Here is a 17,804-nt window from a genome sequence, read left to right on the forward strand (position 1 = left end):
ATCCAAAAGAGAGGATGTAAAAGAAGAGGGGAAACATGTTAGATGTCAATGCTCAATGGTTCTAACAGATCTTAGTTTATTGTATGCACACTGTGGTAACACTTTCAATGCAGAAAGCCACTATTCAGAACCTCCAAATGCCATATCTTTAACATTACATCAACCTGAAGTGAGCAACTTACTTCTTTATGCCTATACGATTCTCAACACTTTGCAAGACACCTGTTTCACTGACCAGGGGACAAGCAGCAAGTTTTGCTCATTCTCTCCTTTTACTCAATTTTCAGATTGGAGAGTATGGATTTAACCTCTTACTAGAGGTGAGGACTCTCCAAATTGCCCTGGTTGGGCACATCACCTATTCACTCAAATGGATGAGCGAGACACTTGCACAGCAGCATGTGACACTTGTTTGCAGCAAGCAGGATCAAATTCTCAGAAAAGCCAATTAATACTACCTACTGTGGATGCTTCCTGCTTGTTTTTTTTGTTTAGAGGTAGGGGATGGTGCTCTGTTTGGTTTGTATGTAGGTTTTGTTTGTTTGGGGTTTTGCTGTTTCTGTTTTCTATAAACAACAGAATTTTTAAATCTTCATGAACACCATTTTGATGAATATTCTCAGCTGCATTAACCCACATTTTACTGCAGACTGCCATTCCACAGGACAACCTGGGAAAAATCTAATTAAATCTGATTTAAATTTATTATTCTGGCCCTTTTTTTTCCTCTGAATTACTAGGGCAAGAAAACATGAAAGCATTTTTTTAACGTTAACAAGTTGCAGCCATTCCTAAAGATTCCAACGAGAACACCACCTGCCCAGGAAGGTACCTCTTGCTTGCAAAGTAGCAAGAGAAAAAGTGGCACAGCCCCAAACTGCTTTAGAGATCCGGTTTGCACTGTCCTAAAGATCACAATTTACTTAAAAACCATAACAGCAATACAAAGCAGCTTATAAAGGTAATAGAGATGGAGTCTCAAGGAACACTAAAAATGCACAATCTGCACAATCTAAAGATGCTACAATTTGTACCATCTTTATCTAAGACCAATACGCCTCTGCCTCACAGGACAGTGGAGCAGTGAGGGCTCCTTACAGCAATGCTGCTGGGATAGAGACCATTACTGGATTACTCTGTTCATTACTTGTGTAAAGACAGCACCCATAAGCTCTTCCTGTGGGCTGGCCATCACAATGGATGCTGCGTCAGCGACACATTTACTTCCTAACAACTAATTATACTGTTTGGTTCTTTGTTCTGAAGAGGAAAAGGAAGATGGCTGAAAACCTACCTGCTCCCAGTGCTCCAGTTAAACAGCTACTGGAAGGGCATCCACTGGTTGGGCACCCATTGACAACTAGTCCGCTCCCTTTGATGGCCCCATCAGAAGGGGTGCGCCTATGCCCGCTTTGCTGGGTGTGGGAAGAGACCGTCACATGTGTGGGAGTCAGGGACTGGTGGGGGTCTTGTTTGAACCTCTCAATCTGGACATTGACTAGTGGGTTGGTAATGACTGGCAAGGGAGCCTTGACCGTCACCGGGCTGACAGGCATCTCATACACCACAATCTCGTCACTGTCTGAGCGCAGCAGGGAGCGGGTGGAATTACATTCAGAAATGGAAGACAGGGAAAGAAGGGTGAGGGATGTGGATGGCTCGCCTAGCAACAACATAGGATCCTCCTTCCTGAAGATCTTTCGGGAAGGTGGACTAGTGCTCCTGCGTGGGCGTCCAGCTCGCTGGAAAATGCTGTCACGCTTCTTCTTCTCTTCCTTGGGTGCTTCTGGCTCCTCCTCAATCAGCAGCTGACACTTCCCTGCTTCTAACAGATCAAAGCCCAGGCCTGCAGCAGCCAGCACTGCTCCACAGCCAAGCAATGCAACCTCACATCGCTTGTGGTGGGAGCCACTACGTTTGAGGCTGTTGGTGGGTGTCAGCTGTGGAGTACTAGTAGCAGAGTTCACAGGGGTGGACTCCTCATTGGCATCACTAGAAGGGCCATCCCAGTCTTCATTCTTCTGAAATGGGATGCAGAGGTATGACTGATTGTGCCCTGGTGAAGGCTGCACTTTGCCCTCCCCATTAAGACATTCACTGTCTTCATCATCTGGAAAGCAAATGAAAACAGATGTTGCATTAATGTAACATTGCCCCCCCTCTGACCTTTTAAGTCCCAGTTAAGGCTCAAACCACCATACATCTTCACTGACAAACATACTAGAAAATAAGCAGCTTCTCAGATGATGTGACTGTCCTCATTGCAAGCTCATTCATCAACTGCCAAACACTCATAGGTTATTGTCCCCAAAGCAGATAGGTAGGGACAAGCAACTGGAAACCCTACCAAAGTGGAAGAAATTGGTGACACTTTGATCTATTTGATCTATTTGGGATAAAGTGCAGAACATTTGATCTACACCTCAGTTACTTCTAGAGTAAATTTATGTTTGGAAATGAGGAGCAAAAGGTAGGCAAATTCTAAGGATCTCTCCTTGTGAGTTCAGGTGTAACCACGCTGCACATCTATCATTAAACAGAAAGGAACTGAGATGTAACATTGAGCAAGAAAGGAATTGAGAAACCTTTTAGCTTGACAGGTAAGAAGCACAAGCAGAAAGGTGAATAAAAATAAATCCATAAGGAGAAAAAAAAATTACTTCACAACAAATAAAAGAAAAACTTACACCACCAAAACAAAAACATTGCTGTAATGTACCAGGTGAAGGTCAGGAAAGGAGAGATTCATTCAAATGTGAATGGAAGCCAGGATAAGAACATAAAGCCCAGGGAATTCCTTTACCTATCTCTGCTAAGCTGGTGAATCCTGGAAAAGCAGGTGCAGTTCTCTGGATCTTGCCAAGGTTTGGTGCACTGGATGACCACTGTTTGTATCCTTCTACCAGAGCTTTCAGACTGAAATAGTAGAAATGGGAGGAAATATACCATGTGCACAACCAAGCTTCATTTCCCCTTCTATATTCTCTATTGCTCTACTCAGGGTATGCATGTATTACATTAACTAATACAAGTTGAAGTCCTCCCACAGCCAGACATTTTGCAACAGCTTTACAACACCTTAAAAACAATTAATGTCAAAGTCCCTTTCTCATTTGTTCCACCATGGCAATCAAAAGACCTCTGCTGATAACCAACAGCTATGAATGCAAAATAACAGAAACCATTACAAAAAACAGATGAAATGTTTTCTGTTTAAACCAAAACAAAACCTACCATGGCAGGCAAAACACAAAGTGCTCAGCAGGAGGAGAGGAAAAAGATCTTCAAAAACCTTTCCATGTGAAATACAAATGAACAAGGAAAGTCAAAGATCACTCACTGGGACAATAATATGATCAAGTCATTGTAACAGCAGAGTCATGCCTCTGTATTATAAACCCAAAGCCCAATATTTCACCACTGAAGAAAACACTGCACTCAAGTGCAGGCAGTTAAAAGCATAAGTTCTAGATTATGAAGAAAAGAGGTAACTAAAATCACAAATCATGTCATTATTTCTTTTACAAGAAAAACCAAGACAGAAAAACCCAAACCTCACAAAAAGAAATTAAAAACCTAACCCCAAATTCCTACTTTGGCTGCCTTTAAAGGTATGTCAGCAGGCACCTGAATTCTTTAGTAGTCTCCATGCAGAAGTATTCATTACCATCATCCTGGTTGCTCCCTGCAGCATTCTAATTACATCAGAAAACTTTAGTAATCAGCATAACTTTATGACATATCAACACTCAAAGTTTTATTGTTCAGTTATCAATATAGCCTGAACTGGGAGATTTCTGGTGCCTTTCTCCAAACTCCAATGTGAAACACATCATAGTGTTGGTGAAAAGGTAACACACACTTAGGATACATAGAAAATGAAAGGAGTTTGAAAGATGACCTCAACTGCACACACAAGAGTATGAACTTTTTACTGAAAGAACCTAAAACTTAAAGGAGATGAGACCTCTTCCAGCTCCATTACTGACTTGCATTGTTCTTTGATAAAACAGGTCCTAACTCATTACAATCCGTCCCTTACAGAGAAAGAGGGATATGAACGTAGAGAAGTTCTCATTTGTGATAGTTATTTTCCACCAGAACCACTATGCATTTCTAAGATGGCTTTCATTGCAGGATTACAAAGTTATATGAGGATTTTTCTGCCTCCATTCTGTACCTAACTGGGATGCTCTACTTGTCGCCAACCTATATTGCTACAGCAAGGTCCAAGGTCTAAACTTGATTCAGCACATATTGTGCTGGTTGAAGGCAATGCTGTAAGAAATGCACTAAAAGTATCCTGCGGAGTTCTCAGCTGCTCTGAAAGTCCATCATTTCCTCCCATCATTAACCATTCTGGCAAATATGGTACCCTGTTATGAACTTGAACCCAGACAGGACAATTCTGAACCCTACTTGTCAAGACATGACTGCATGTGTTTGAAACAGAGATGCAATTCGTTGTGTGGGTCTGTTCTGATCCACTCTCTCCACACTAGACTTAGCTGTGGAACACAACCCACCGAATAATGAGCATTGTATCTAAATTATTGCTGTGTACAACACACATAGTTAGGATAAGTACTTATAAACAGAGCAGTATATGAAGGGAAAGCTGGTAAGTAAAATCAAACCATATTAGTACTGTGGTCACCCTCAAACCCAAAGGTCAAAACTTTTTACAATACAGGTATGAGACTATAGAGGAAGAGATTTCAGTGGAGCTGGGAAAACACATACTCTGTTCAGTATATGTAGAGATAGCAAATTTAAAAGTGATAGGCAGCAGTAATCTTCAGTTAGCCTTCACTTTACAGTCACAGTTATCTGGCAGTATCTGGTCTTAGGAATTGACCTTTATTGTACAGTAGGGCACATCAACTTAGTTTGCTTCCTTAAGGCTTCTCAGAGCAACCTCCCCTTGCAAAAAAACAGGCTGAAGATTTGCTCTTACTGACAAAGAGCAGCTCAGACTGAGCAGAAAGATAAACAGCTACCAGAATAATTTCAAGGCCTGGTACATTTGCCTCAAGGTTATAAAATCTTCATCCTTCCCTTTCTTATTTTGCACCTTCTCCTTTCTCTCTCCCTAATTACAAGCAGACCCAAAAACCCATGCAGAGGATAGCTACAGATCCTCCTAAATGAGTCAGTAGTGTGTCTCTGAAAACAATCCAAAACATGCCTACTACAGCAGTATTACCTGTTACCTGCTCCAAGGTAAGATCTACTGCAATGATTTGAAAGCACTAGGAGCAAGACTACTTCAGTCATCAGCCTGTCAATTCGGGAACCTAGAGACTTGTGGCTGGTTGACGTTGCCCCCTTAAGAAAGGGAATATGGTGGACGGAAGTTGGTAAACGGAAGGAATAGTCTAAACTATTTCATTGGTAAAGTGGGAGGAAGCACCTTCTGAGCTGGGACTATACTGGGTTTTTCCAGCACCTTATCTTCAGTCTTGCTTCCGTCTTTGCTTCGTGCAGCAGCTCTGCCTGTGCTGGGCTTTCTGCCAAGGCCTCGGCCTTGAAGACCAGATAACAGCCGGTATTAACTCCTTTCCAATTAACACAAACTGCTTCTAACATTTTTTTTTTCCTCTCTTTTCTTTCTCTTTCTATCCCATTCTGGGGAAAGGGGGGAGAGAGGGGAGAGCGGAGGTGGGGAACCCCCTCTCTGCCGAGAGGGGTTACTCTCATTTCTGTGTTACTCTGTTGTATATCTTTGTATATATTGTAGATATTGTAAATTTGTAAATATTCCCCCTGCAAATCCTACATTGCTTTGTAAATATAGCTCCACTGCTTTGCTAATTCAGCTTGCGAGTTTTTTTTTCCCTTCCCTTCAATTTTTTCCCCTTTTACTTTACAAGGGGGAAGGGAGGAGGTTTCTTGGCCTTGCCCTTCCACCCACCACATTTTTTTTTTATTGGCGTACCCAACGTGCGGCAGATAATTAGTTTAATGTATTATTTGATTGATTTAGTGTTTTCTAGCTGAATTAGCAAACATGAAGGTATTGTGGTTTGTGGAGCGATTATTCTTTTCAATTTTTGGGGCTCTGGTTTACAGATATTGTTTGGGTTTGATTTTGGATTACCTGGGTAAATATTTGGTGCGGACAATTTATATGTGGGTTATGTATAGAGTTAAACTGTGGTATGGAAAATGTATTAATATCCTATGGCCAGTGAGATACAGGAATGTTACCTCCACCACTCTCCCAATTGAGATAAAGAGTTTTAAGATTCCGCCTGAGGAGACAGTAACTTTAGGTGATGCCTGGGATCCAAAGGTGATTTATTTGGTGTGTATAATTCTGCTGCTGGTGATAACTAATGTGTTTTCTCTGTATTCCTGGCGTCGGGAGAGAAAGGTGTCCAGAGCTTGTTTTGTTATTAAAACTAGATCAAAAAGAAAACGCCGTGGCTCTCGATCAGTCCCAGAGTCATCTAGTGACGAGGACTGTGGGGAACCCGTGTCAGCTAAAAAGAAGGCTAAAAAGTTAATTGGTAAGGCAGCTCTAAATGACTTTGCTGATTCTAGCAAGCAGCCAAGGGCATCGGCTGGTATCAACATGGCACCTACTCCTTCTCCCACTCCTTCTTCTTCTTCTTCTTCTCCGTCGGCCAGTAATGGAGCAACATCACTTCCACCCACTCCCTCGGTGGGACCCGAAGTCACTGCCCCAGCAGCTGATTTATCTCAGGACCTGTCAGCTTCCATTAAGGTGGCTGTAAATTCAAACACAGCTCCAGTTAAGGTAGCTCCTTTAAAGACTAGAGCTGGAAAGGCCAAAGATGGAGAAGAAGAGGAGGAGACTGATCCTGGTGAGGGGCCCTCTACTCTAAAAGATCCTGCTCAGGAGGAAGAGAAGGTTTGTTTTAAAGATCTAGCTAACCTAGTGAGATCAAAGCAGGATAGAGATGAAGCTAGGAAAGCAGCTGGCAAAGGTGGTTCTCAGCTGAAAGAGATCCTTAGGAGAATGACAGCAGGATTTTACGGGCAAAGAATTCAGGGAGATGAAGATGAAGATGATATTACGGACTGTTCGTCACCACGGAAGGAATTGCGAAATGTCCGTAAAGATTTCACCAGGGCAGATAAGGAGCCAGTTCTAGCTTGGCTTAGTAGGTGTTATGATACAGGTGCTTCAGCTCTAACAGTTGGAGACAAGTCAGCAGCTCAGTTAGGAACTCTCTCAAGGGACAATGGAATAGATAGACATCTAGGCGAAGCTCTCGGTAAGGTTAATCTGTGGATACGCCTTTTAATAGCGGTTGCCCTGAGATACCCTTCCCGAGATGATCTCCCATGGAATCCTAAACCCTGGACTACCATAGATGAGGGAATTAAGCGCTTGAGAGAATTTGCTGTTAGAGAGCTACTCTATGGTGAACATGAAACTCTGAATCCTGATGACGTTCCTGTGGGTATTGGTCTTGCTAAAAAGATCATCAAACTTGCTCCTTCTAATTATGCAAACATTCTGGCAAGCAGAATTGTGTCAAGAAGTTATGGTGGAGCTTCTCCCACGGTTGGCCAATTCAGTGATCAAATGAGACAATTGGAGGATAGCATGACACGTGGTTCTTTGGTTTCAGCCATTAAAACGATGTCTGGTGATATTCAGAATTGCATAAGAGAGTTAAAAGATGAATTTAGAAATTCCATATCCCAATTGGCACAGAAGGATAATTTCAATTCTTCCTCCAGGTGGGTACAAGTCTCATCTGTGAGGAATACACGTCCTCCAAGGAGGTCATTCCAAAACAGGACATTCCAAAACAGGTCATTCCAAAACAGACCGCCAAGGCAATCACGTAGAACTATTTGGATAACTCTGCGTGATCAGTTTGGTGAGAACATGAACCGCTGGGATGGCCAACCAACTTCTAATCTTTTCAGGAGACTGAGGGAATTGCAAAGTGGCAGAACCCAAGGTAGCAATACCAGAAGGGTAGCTGTTACTTCCACAGTTCCCCAGAACGACTCTTATGGTTCCAACAGTGGCTCCAGTTATAACATGCAAAGTTATAACCCTGCACAATATGTGCAATGCACATGTGCGCATGTTCCCCATAACTAGGGGTGCCCTGCCTCCCGCCAGGGGGAGGAGAGGGATAACAGAGATAACAGAATCTATTGGGATGTGTACATCCAGTGGCCTGGCACTTCACAATTTCAGAAGTACAGGGCCTTGGTTGACACAGGAGCTCAGTGCACCATAATACCATCAAATTATCAGGGATCAGAGTCTATAACTATTCTGGGAGTCACTGGTGAATCTCAAGAGTTAAGTAAGGTAGAAGTTAACATAAGTTTAACTGGTAAACAATGGAGGAAGCATACAGTTGTGACCGGACCTGACGCACCTTGTATTTTGGGAATTGATTTTCTGAGAGAAGGGCTTTTCAAAGACCCTAAAGGTTACAAATGGGCTTTTGGAGTAGCTTCAATAGAAATTGATGGACAAAAATTGAAGCTGTCTGCCAGACCTGAACTTTCTGATGAATCTGCAGTTGTGGGACAACATAAGATACAGGACATTAAATTGCCGGATGCTTCTCAGACTGTGCATCACAGACAATACAGAACCAACCGTGACTCTTTGTTGCCCATTCAGAATCTGATTCGTCAGTTGGAGAGTCAGAAAGTCGTCAGCAAAACTCATTCACCTTTCAACAGTCCAGTGTGGCCTGTGCGGAAGCAGAATGGAGACTGGCGTCTGACGGTAGACTACCGAGCCCTAAATGAAGTGACACCACCTATGAGTGCAGCAGTACCAGACATGATGGAGCTACAGTATGAGCTGGAATCCAAAGAGGCCAAATGGTATGCTACCATAGACATTGCTAATGCATTTTTCTCTATTCCCATAGCAGAGGAATGCAGGCCTCAGTTTGCTTTCACCTGGAGAGGAATCCAGTACACTTTCAACAGACTGCCAATGGGCTGGATCCACAGCTCAAGCATCTGTCATGCAGTGATCCACGATGCTCTGGAGAAAGGCGGTGCTCCAGAACACATCCAGTTCATCGATGATATCATCGTCTGGGGTAAAACTGCTGAGGAAGTCTTCGAGAAAGGTAACAAAATCATTGACATTCTTCTGAATGCAGGTTTTGCCATCAAGCGAGACAAGGTAAAAGGACCTACCACAGAGATTCAGTTTCTGGGAGTGAAGTGGCAGGATGGACGCTGACACATTCCAGTGGATGTGGTAAATAGAGTCTCTACCATGGCAAGTCCCACAAACAAGCAAGAGACCCTACGTTTCTTGGGGATAGTGGGATTTTGGAGACTGCACATTCCTGGATACAGTCAGATTGTGAAACCTCTGTATGATGTGACTAGAAAGAGAAACCATTTCCACTGGGGACCTGAACAACAAGCAGCCTTTGACCAGATAAAGCAAGAGGTGATTCCAGCAATGGGTCTGGGACCAGTCCAAGATGGTCCAGACATTAAGAACATTTTGTACACGGCTGCAAGTGACAATGGTCCAACCTGGTGCTTGTGGCAAAAAGCTCCAGGTGAGACACGTGGACGACCTCTTGGTTTCTGGAGTCGAGGTTACAGAGGTTCAGAGGCTAATTATACTCCAACAGAGAAAGAAATTTTAGCTGCCTATGAAGGAGTAAAAGCATCTTCTGAAGTGATTGGAACTGAATCACAACTTCTTCTAGCTCCCAGATTACCAGTTTTGAATTGGATGTTCAAAGGCAAAGGATCCACACCACATCATGCCACAGACTCAACGTGGTCTAAGTGGATGGCTCTGATAACACAGAGAGCTCGAATGGGAAATCTTGAAAGACCTGGTCTAGTGGAGGTGATCTCAAGTTGGCCTGAAGGTACCAACTGTGCCAAACCTCCAGAGGAGAAAGTAACTCGTGCTGAGGAAGCTCCTCCTTACAATGACCTTTCTGATGATGAAAAGAAATATGCTTTGTTCACAGACGGTTCCTGTCGTCTTGTTGGAAACAAGCGAAGGTGGAAGTCTGCAGTGTGGAGTCCAACACGCCGAGTTGCAGAGGCGAAAGATGGAGAGGGAGAATCCAGTCAGTTCGCAGAGGTAAAAGCTGTCCAGCTAGCTCTCGACGTGGCTGAACGTGAGAGATGGCCAAAGCTTTATCTCTACACCGACTCATGGATGGTAGCCAATGCTCTATGGGGTTGGCTAAAGAACTGGAAGAAGAGTGGTTGGCAGAGGAAAGGAAAACCCATTTGGGCAGCCAACCTGTGGCAGGACATTGCTGATCGAATCGAGAGAATTCCAGTGAAAGTGAGACACATCGATGCTCACATTCCTAAGAGCAAAGCTACTGAGGAACAGCAACACAACCATCAGGCAGATCTAGCTGCAAGAGTTTCTCAAGTAGACATGGACTCTAATCTTGATCTCGACTGGAAACACCGAGGTGAGATATTCTTAGCTCGGTGGGCTCACGATTCATCAGGACATCAAGGCAGAGATGCAACATACCAATGGGCTCGTGACAGATCCATAGACATTTCCATGGATGCTATCACACAAGTCATCCATGACTGTGACATTTGTGCTGCTATTAAGCAGGCAAAACGACTTAAGCCCTTGTGGTATGGCGACAGATGGTCTAAGTACAAGTATGGTGAAGCTTGGCAGATTGACTACATCACTCTACCACGTTCTCGTTCTGGTAAGCAATACGTGCTTACTATGGTAGAGGCAAACACTGGATGGTTGGAAACTTATCCAGTTCCACATGCAACTGCACGCAACACCATTCTCGGTCTGGAGAGACAGATCCTGTGGAGACACGGAACTCCGGAGAGGATCGAGTCAGACAACGGAACTCATTTCAAGAACAACCTTGTAAAGAGCTGGGCAAAAGAGCACGGTATTGAGTGGATATTCCACATTCCCTACTATGCACCAGCTTCAGGGAAGATTGAACGCTACAACGGTTTGTTGAAGACCACTCTTAAAGCCATGGGGGGTGGATCTTTGAAAAACTGGGAAAAACATTTAGCACAAGCAACCTGGCTGGTAAATAGTAGAGGTTCAGTGAACCGAGCTGGACCTGCACATTCAGATTTGCTACGGAAAGTAGAAGGTGATAGAGTTCCTGTTGTTAGAGAAAAGAATCTGTTAGGTAAAACTGTTTGGGTATTTTCACCCTCAGGAGAGGCTAAACCTGTCCGAGGGGTGGTTTCAGCTGAAGGTCCGGGTCACACTTATTGGGTAATGCAAGAGAATGGTGAAATTCAGTGTATTCCACAAAGAAATTTAACTTTAGCTGAAAGAGGTTAACTTTGAACTGTTGTACAGCTACATCGCGTCCAAAGGAAGAATCAACGAGGAATCTACGGTGCACGAACCCTGAGATCCCTGAGAGCCCTGAGTCAACTAAGAGACCCTGAGAATCCCTGTTTCCCTTTTCTTCACTTTGTCAGTGAAGAAATGAACTGTTTTCCATTTTTCTCATTTTCTGATTTTCTTGGACTTTTGAATCATCTACATCTGAGCATAGCCGGAATGGACTATGAACTCTGCTCACGAACTGCAAATATCATTTTGGATTGGATGGACAGTGTGAACAGCCAATGAAATTGTTTAGAAGGGGTGGACTGTGGCCGGTTGACGTTGCCCCCTTAAGAAAGGGAATATGGTGGACGGAAGTTGGTAAACGGAAGGAATAGTCTAAACTATTTCATTGGTAAAGTGGGAGGAAGCACCTTCTGAGCTGGGACTATACTGGGTTTTTCCAGCACCTTATCTTCAGTCTTGCTTCCGTCTTTGCTTCGTGCAGCAGCTCTGCCTGTGCTGGGCTTTCTGCCAAGGCCTCGGCCTTGAAGACCAGATAACAGCCGGTATTAACTCCTTTCCAATTAACACAAACTGCTTCTAACATTTTTTTTTTCCTCTCTTTTCTTTCTCTTTCTATCCCATTCTGGGGAAAGGGGGGAGAGAGGGGAGAGCGGAGGTGGGGAACCCCCTCTCTGCCGAGAGGGGTTACTCTCATTTCTGTGTTACTCTGTTGTATATCTTTGTATATATTGTAGATATTGTAAATTTGTAAATATTCCCCCTGCAAATCCTACATTGCTTTGTAAATATAGCTCCACTGCTTTGCTAATTCAGCTTGCGAGTTTTTTTTTCCCTTCCCTTCAATTTTTTCCCCTTTTACTTTACAAGGGGGAAGGGAGGAGGTTTCTTGGCCTTGCCCTTCCACCCACCACAAGACTTTATCGGGTTGGACCCGACAATCTCTTGAGGTCCCTTCCAACCTCTCACATCCTTTGTGATACTGTGATACCTTTAATCTATTTACATTACCTAACAGGAAGGTTATTACTATCTGTTGTATTATGGTTGATCTACTTCTCTGTTGTCTTTTTCTACTGGGAAGTCAAAAGCACCTCCATACAACTGTAAGATGGGATCTCCAGTGTCTTAATACCATTCTGTAACACTATGTTAAGACATTAATACTGTCCTGAGTAAGAAGTGTCTTTTCTCAGACTCACTTCTAATTAGCTTGCAAGATTTTAAGAGATAACTGCTAAAGGACCATAGTCCTACCCCACATCCAACACCATCTTCCATAAAAATCAGTAACACCACCAGCATGAAAATGCCATAGTAACAGTCTGAGGGTAATAATCAATGTCAGGCTTGAAGACAGTTAAGACTTCAGCAGATATCCTTGAGAATATACCATAAGGCAACAAGTGAACTGTCACAACACTGGTGCAACATAAAATCCAGTCTTTGCAACTCATCACAGCTACCTCCCGCTGCTGTGCATATTCCTTATGCTCAAAGACAGATGAGGAAGGGTGAATCATAGAATCACAGAATCACCAAGGCTGCATGGAGGGGGCTCACAGCTGAGCTTAAGAGATGCCTTCCTCAGCTTCTGCAACATAGAAGTCTTGGCAACAAAATGCAAGCCATGGTGTCTGCACAGCAGGTAAGCAACTGGGCTCTGAAGCTACAGGGAGAATCACAGAATTACAGAATCACCAAGGTTGGAAGAGACCTCAAAGATCATCAAGTCCGACCTGTCACCACAGACCTCATGACTAGACCATGGCACCAAGTGCCATGTCCAATCTCCTCTTGAACACCTCCAGGGATGGTGACTCCACCACCTCCCTGGGCAGCACATTCCAACTGCATAACCTTTTCATGATTGACTTTATTTGATGTTTATTATAAGACAGTTTACTTGTATTAGAGAACTTCACTGCAATTCTTGCATAAATTTGTAATTCTCATCTGGAGAATCTCATGTGGAGAACTCATGTAAAGTGACAAAAGCGATGAAGATTTCAAGTTCCAAGTCATATAAGCAGCTGGAATCGCAGCACTGCTGCTATCAGAGCAAGTCTCATGGAGAAGACTTGACCTAGCTTTTTCTATCTTTAGTTTCTCTCCTCACTTTACCCCAATTTTCATTCCCCTACCCTTCAAAATTATTACTACAAAATATTAAAAATAGCAAGCACCCTATCATTTGAGCCACTAATGCTGATTCTAACTCTGTCCAGCTAAATTAAAATCTGCAGCCTGCTGTGATCTCAGCAAGAAGCAGCAGTTTGCTGTATGTTGAGTTGCTGGAATGTGTCCAGAGAAGGGCAACAAAGCTGGGGAGGGGTTTGGAGCACAAGCCCTGTGAGGAGAGGCTGAGGGAGCTGGGCTTGCTTAGCCTGGAGAAGAGGAGGCTCAGGGGAGACCTTCTTGCTGTCTACAACTACCTGAAGGGAGGTTGTAGCCAGCACCAGAACAAAAGGACACAGTCTCAAGCTGTGCTAGGGGAGGTATGGGCTGGAGTTTTAGGAAGAAGTTCTTCACCGAGAGAGTTGTTTGTCATTGGACTGGGCTGCCCAGGGAGGTGGTGGAGTCACCATCACTGGAGGTGTTTAGGAAGAGATTAGATGGGGTGCTTGGTGCCATGGTTTAGTTGATTAGATGGTGTTGGATGATAGGTTGGACTCGATCTCAAAGGTCTTTTCCAACCTGGTCTGGTCTATTCTATTCTATTCTATGTTAACCTTATTGCTCTCTCAGCAACATCATTCATGTTTCAGATACTTTGCAAAATGCCATCACTGTATTTATTGAGTCACCCTGGGAAAAGTGATGAATTCTATACAACATCTCAGTTGTAAAGGGAACAGGTCAGTTTTAAAAGCAACCATTGCGAGCAAGAAGCTCCTTTCCAGCTGTCTGTGCCCAAAAGCAATTAACTGCTTCAGTGATGAACTGAAAACTGAAGAGCTTCATTCCCAGAATTCTTGTAACAGGATTTTAAGGTAGAAATGTTTTTCTACCAGCTTCAGTAATCTCCTGCCCTTTCATATAATTAATGAGTGTAAAGGGTGACATCTGTTTTAATTCTGTAGAATGTTATACTCCACCTACAAAATAGGTAAAGCATAGGCAGGAGTTGAAGAAGCTTCCTCCACATTGCCCTGTTAATATGTCAAGGGTACCTTTAAGGGAGAACACATTTGAATGTCATTAGAATGCTAAGGTCCAGGCCATCTTGCATAAGACTGAAACAGTGATGCATTATGTAAAGGTCTACTTTACAGGAATTTCACAGCTGAGCACATAATCTTAGAGACATATTATAACCACGTATTTTCTTTTCCCTGCTAAAAAATATGGCAAGCCAAATGATCTATTTATCAGTAGAAAAAAATTCAAACTCCATTAAAAAAAATAATCACAAGGCATTCAAACCTCTCAGAAGATCAAGACATTCCTATGTTGAAAGCATCACTCTGGCAATGATCTGTTGGAATCATGATATAAATATTTCACATGTGTACAAAAAAAAGAGAAGCCAAAGAACAGGAATTTATAGAGACAGAGGTACAACTGGTATCTCTGCAAAAATCATATTCAGGATGCATTCACTCAAGGTACATGTGGTACATGTCCTTTGCTAAAGCCTGAAGGGAAAATATTTGCCTGGCTCTGTCAGATATTTTTCTAATAATAGCATTTAAGACACGGAAAAAGCTAAGAATTGTAAAGCAGAAGTAGTTTCAGATATGGTATGAGACCACAGAAAGCTGAGCCTGAAAACAAAGACAAGCTAAGAGAGACAGTTTTGCACAATTAAGAAGTCCTACTGCTTACAAAGACAGCATCGGTCAGTGCTGGACCTCTAGCAAGGGACTAAACACAACACACTTGGGTGATCTGTTCAGAATCTTTAACATCTCTGGTACTGCAAATAAGTTTGGAAACAGAAAAGTGTTTGCAAGAAGATTGGCAAATCTCCTGTAAGCCAACTCATAACCAGCCTTAGAACCTAGAAACCAGAATAATTCCAGGACTTCTCTTACCCATCTTCTCCTGCACCCAGCTCCTTGTGACAAAGGGAGCTTGGTCCCCAAGTGCGTCCCTTTTTCTTTTGGCCTCTCTTCTCTTCTTCCTCTCCTTCTTCTTTTGGAAGGACTGAGCTCCGTCCCCACGTTTTGCTGCTTTCAGCAGGAGTCACTTCACAAGTGGGAAGAACAGTGGAAAATGGGAAAGAAAGATAAATAAATTTAAGAATTGGTTCCACAGCAACAGAAAGAACACAACATGGACTGGAACAGGAACGGTAATGAAAACATCCTTTCAGGCTTCTCCCAATTCTGACCACTAATTAACACAGATCTAACAACTAGATTCCTTCATAATTAGTACACATAAGCTTTACAGCTTTATTCCATCACTGGTTTCTCTTTTTAGAGCAACCAGTTGGATACCATAGACACAGTCATGATGGCAAATACAAACAATACACATGAATTAATATCCCTTTTAGACTTCTAATACATGCTTGTCTGCCTCATTCTGTGTTATTAGAGGAACACTCTCTCCATGGCAAGTGCCTTTCGGTTTTTTCCACTCCCAGCAGTATCTTAGTCTGCATCAATAATGTTTTAAGGATCTTTCTGCAAATTAGTACTTTTCAATTGACCTGCACACCTAAGGAATGCATTTCCTAAACAATTAGACAGCAGTATTTCAAGAATGTGGGTAAGTTTTAGACTCCATAGAAGGTGGTACTCCCCCCTATCACCAATACACTCCAGTTTTCTCTCTAAATGTGTACATGCAGGACACAAGACAAGCAGTTATGAACTTTTTGTTTTCCCAGTCCTGTCCTAGATATGGAATCTTGGCATCTTACCACGCAGACAGACCGCACATTTCCAATATTCAATACTACATTGAGCTCCTTACACTGTATGGCCCTGAGTCTGGGAATAATGGTAGGACTTGCAGGAGGACTGGAGCAGCTGCTGATCAAGCTTTTCCTTTTATCCATCGTTGGAGAAGCCTGCACAGTGAATTTATGCTGGAAATCTGTTTACCAAAAGAAAAATATAAGAATGAAAGCTGAAAGGTTAACATATTTTTTTTTTCAATTAACATTCTTTTTTTTTCAGTATAAGAAAACAAAGAAATGGTAATTCCAAGTGTGCAATTTACAGGATCTATGTAGAAGTTTAGGAAAGATGTTGAGTTGCTGGAATGTGTCCAGAGAAGGGCAACAAAGCTGGGGAGGGGTTTGGCGCACAAGCCCTGTGAGCAGAGGCTGAGGGAGCTGGGGTTGCTTAGCCTGCAGAGGAGGAGGCTCAGGGCAGACCTCATTGCTCTCTACAACTTCCTGAAGGGAGGTTGTAGCCAGGTGGGGGTTGATCTCTTCTCTCAGGCAAGCAGCACCAGAACCAAAGGACACAGTCTCAAGTGGCACCAGGGGAGGTTTAGGCTGGATGTTAGGAAGAAGTTCTTCATAGAAAGAGTGATTGGCCATTGGAATAGGCTGCCCAGGGATATGGTGGAGTCACCATCACTGGAGGTGTTTAGGAAGATACTTGATGGGGTGCTTAGTGCCACGGTTTAGTTGATGAGTCCAACCCATCATCCAACACTAAATGATCTCAAAGGTCTCTTCTCAACCTGGTTAATTCTATTCTAGTCTACTTATGGTCAAGAAGTGTCTTGTTTTGCAGTTTCCTCTTGACATCTTTTTGTCTCCATAAGTGAAGTTTAACAGTTAATTGCTATCCTCTCATCATACACAGTTACTTCAGAAGAAAGATGTGTGCTCACACTCACAATGGTACATCATCTTACTGTATGTGTGCTGTACACACACACACAGAGACCTGTGTGTTGACTGACATTCATGACAAAGTATATCTGTATATAAATTCCTTTCACCATATCACCATTTCTTAAGCTAAGCAAAGCCACCAGCAATAGGTGTTTACAGACACAGTTAACACATAGATTTCATCACCACTGCTCTTCTCAATGGCCAATCTCTTGCAGAAAACAATGAATATAGTGCAAGGCATCATCCTTGACATAATGATGAACCTTAGGTGATTTACAAAATCCACACTCCTGTTCTTTTACCAAAGCTGAGTCTCCATTATATAATCTGCTGCAATGCCAAAAAAATCCAGTAGATTGCAGAATGTTAGAGGTTGCAATAGTCTTCTAGAGATCACCGAGTCCAACCCCCCTGCCAAAACCAGGATCACCTAGGGTAGTCCACACAGGAATGCATTCATGCGGGTTTTGAAAGTCTCCAGAGAAGGAGACTCTACAACCCTCCTGGGCAGCCTATTCCAGTACTCTGTCACCCTCACTGTAAAGAAGTTTTCCCTCACATGGAGGTGAAACCTTCTGTGCTTAAGCTTGCATCCATTGTTCCTTGTCTTAATACTGTGCACTCCCAAAAAGAGATTGGCCCCCTCCACTTGACACCCACCCTTCAGATATTTATAGACATTGATCA

At 43.0% G+C, this 17,804-nt stretch overlaps 1 protein-coding gene across 1 annotated transcript in view; it reads right to left on the bottom strand.

Moving 5' to 3' along the window:
- MAP3K9 (mitogen-activated protein kinase kinase kinase 9) overlaps positions 1–17,804 on the bottom strand; it is a 79,539-nt gene that overhangs the window by 11,675 nt on the left and 50,060 nt on the right. Inside the window, exons 7-10 of the mRNA XM_068162131.1 lie at positions 16,238–16,360; positions 15,349–15,502; positions 2,804–2,916; positions 1,295–2,110 (exon numbers count right to left, since the gene is read on the bottom strand). Of these exons, the coding sequence (XP_068018232.1) occupies positions 1,295–2,110; positions 2,804–2,916; positions 15,349–15,502; positions 16,238–16,360 (1,206 nt within the window). The remainder of the gene's footprint in view (positions 1–1,294; positions 2,111–2,803; positions 2,917–15,348; positions 15,503–16,237; positions 16,361–17,804) is intronic.

This window comes from Melanerpes formicivorus, unplaced genomic scaffold, assembly GCF_026170545.1.
Source record: "Melanerpes formicivorus ecotype bairdi unplaced genomic scaffold, bMelFor1.0.p_v2 SCAF_62, whole genome shotgun sequence".
NCBI classification, from domain to species: Eukaryota; Metazoa; Chordata; class Aves; order Piciformes; family Picidae; genus Melanerpes; species Melanerpes formicivorus.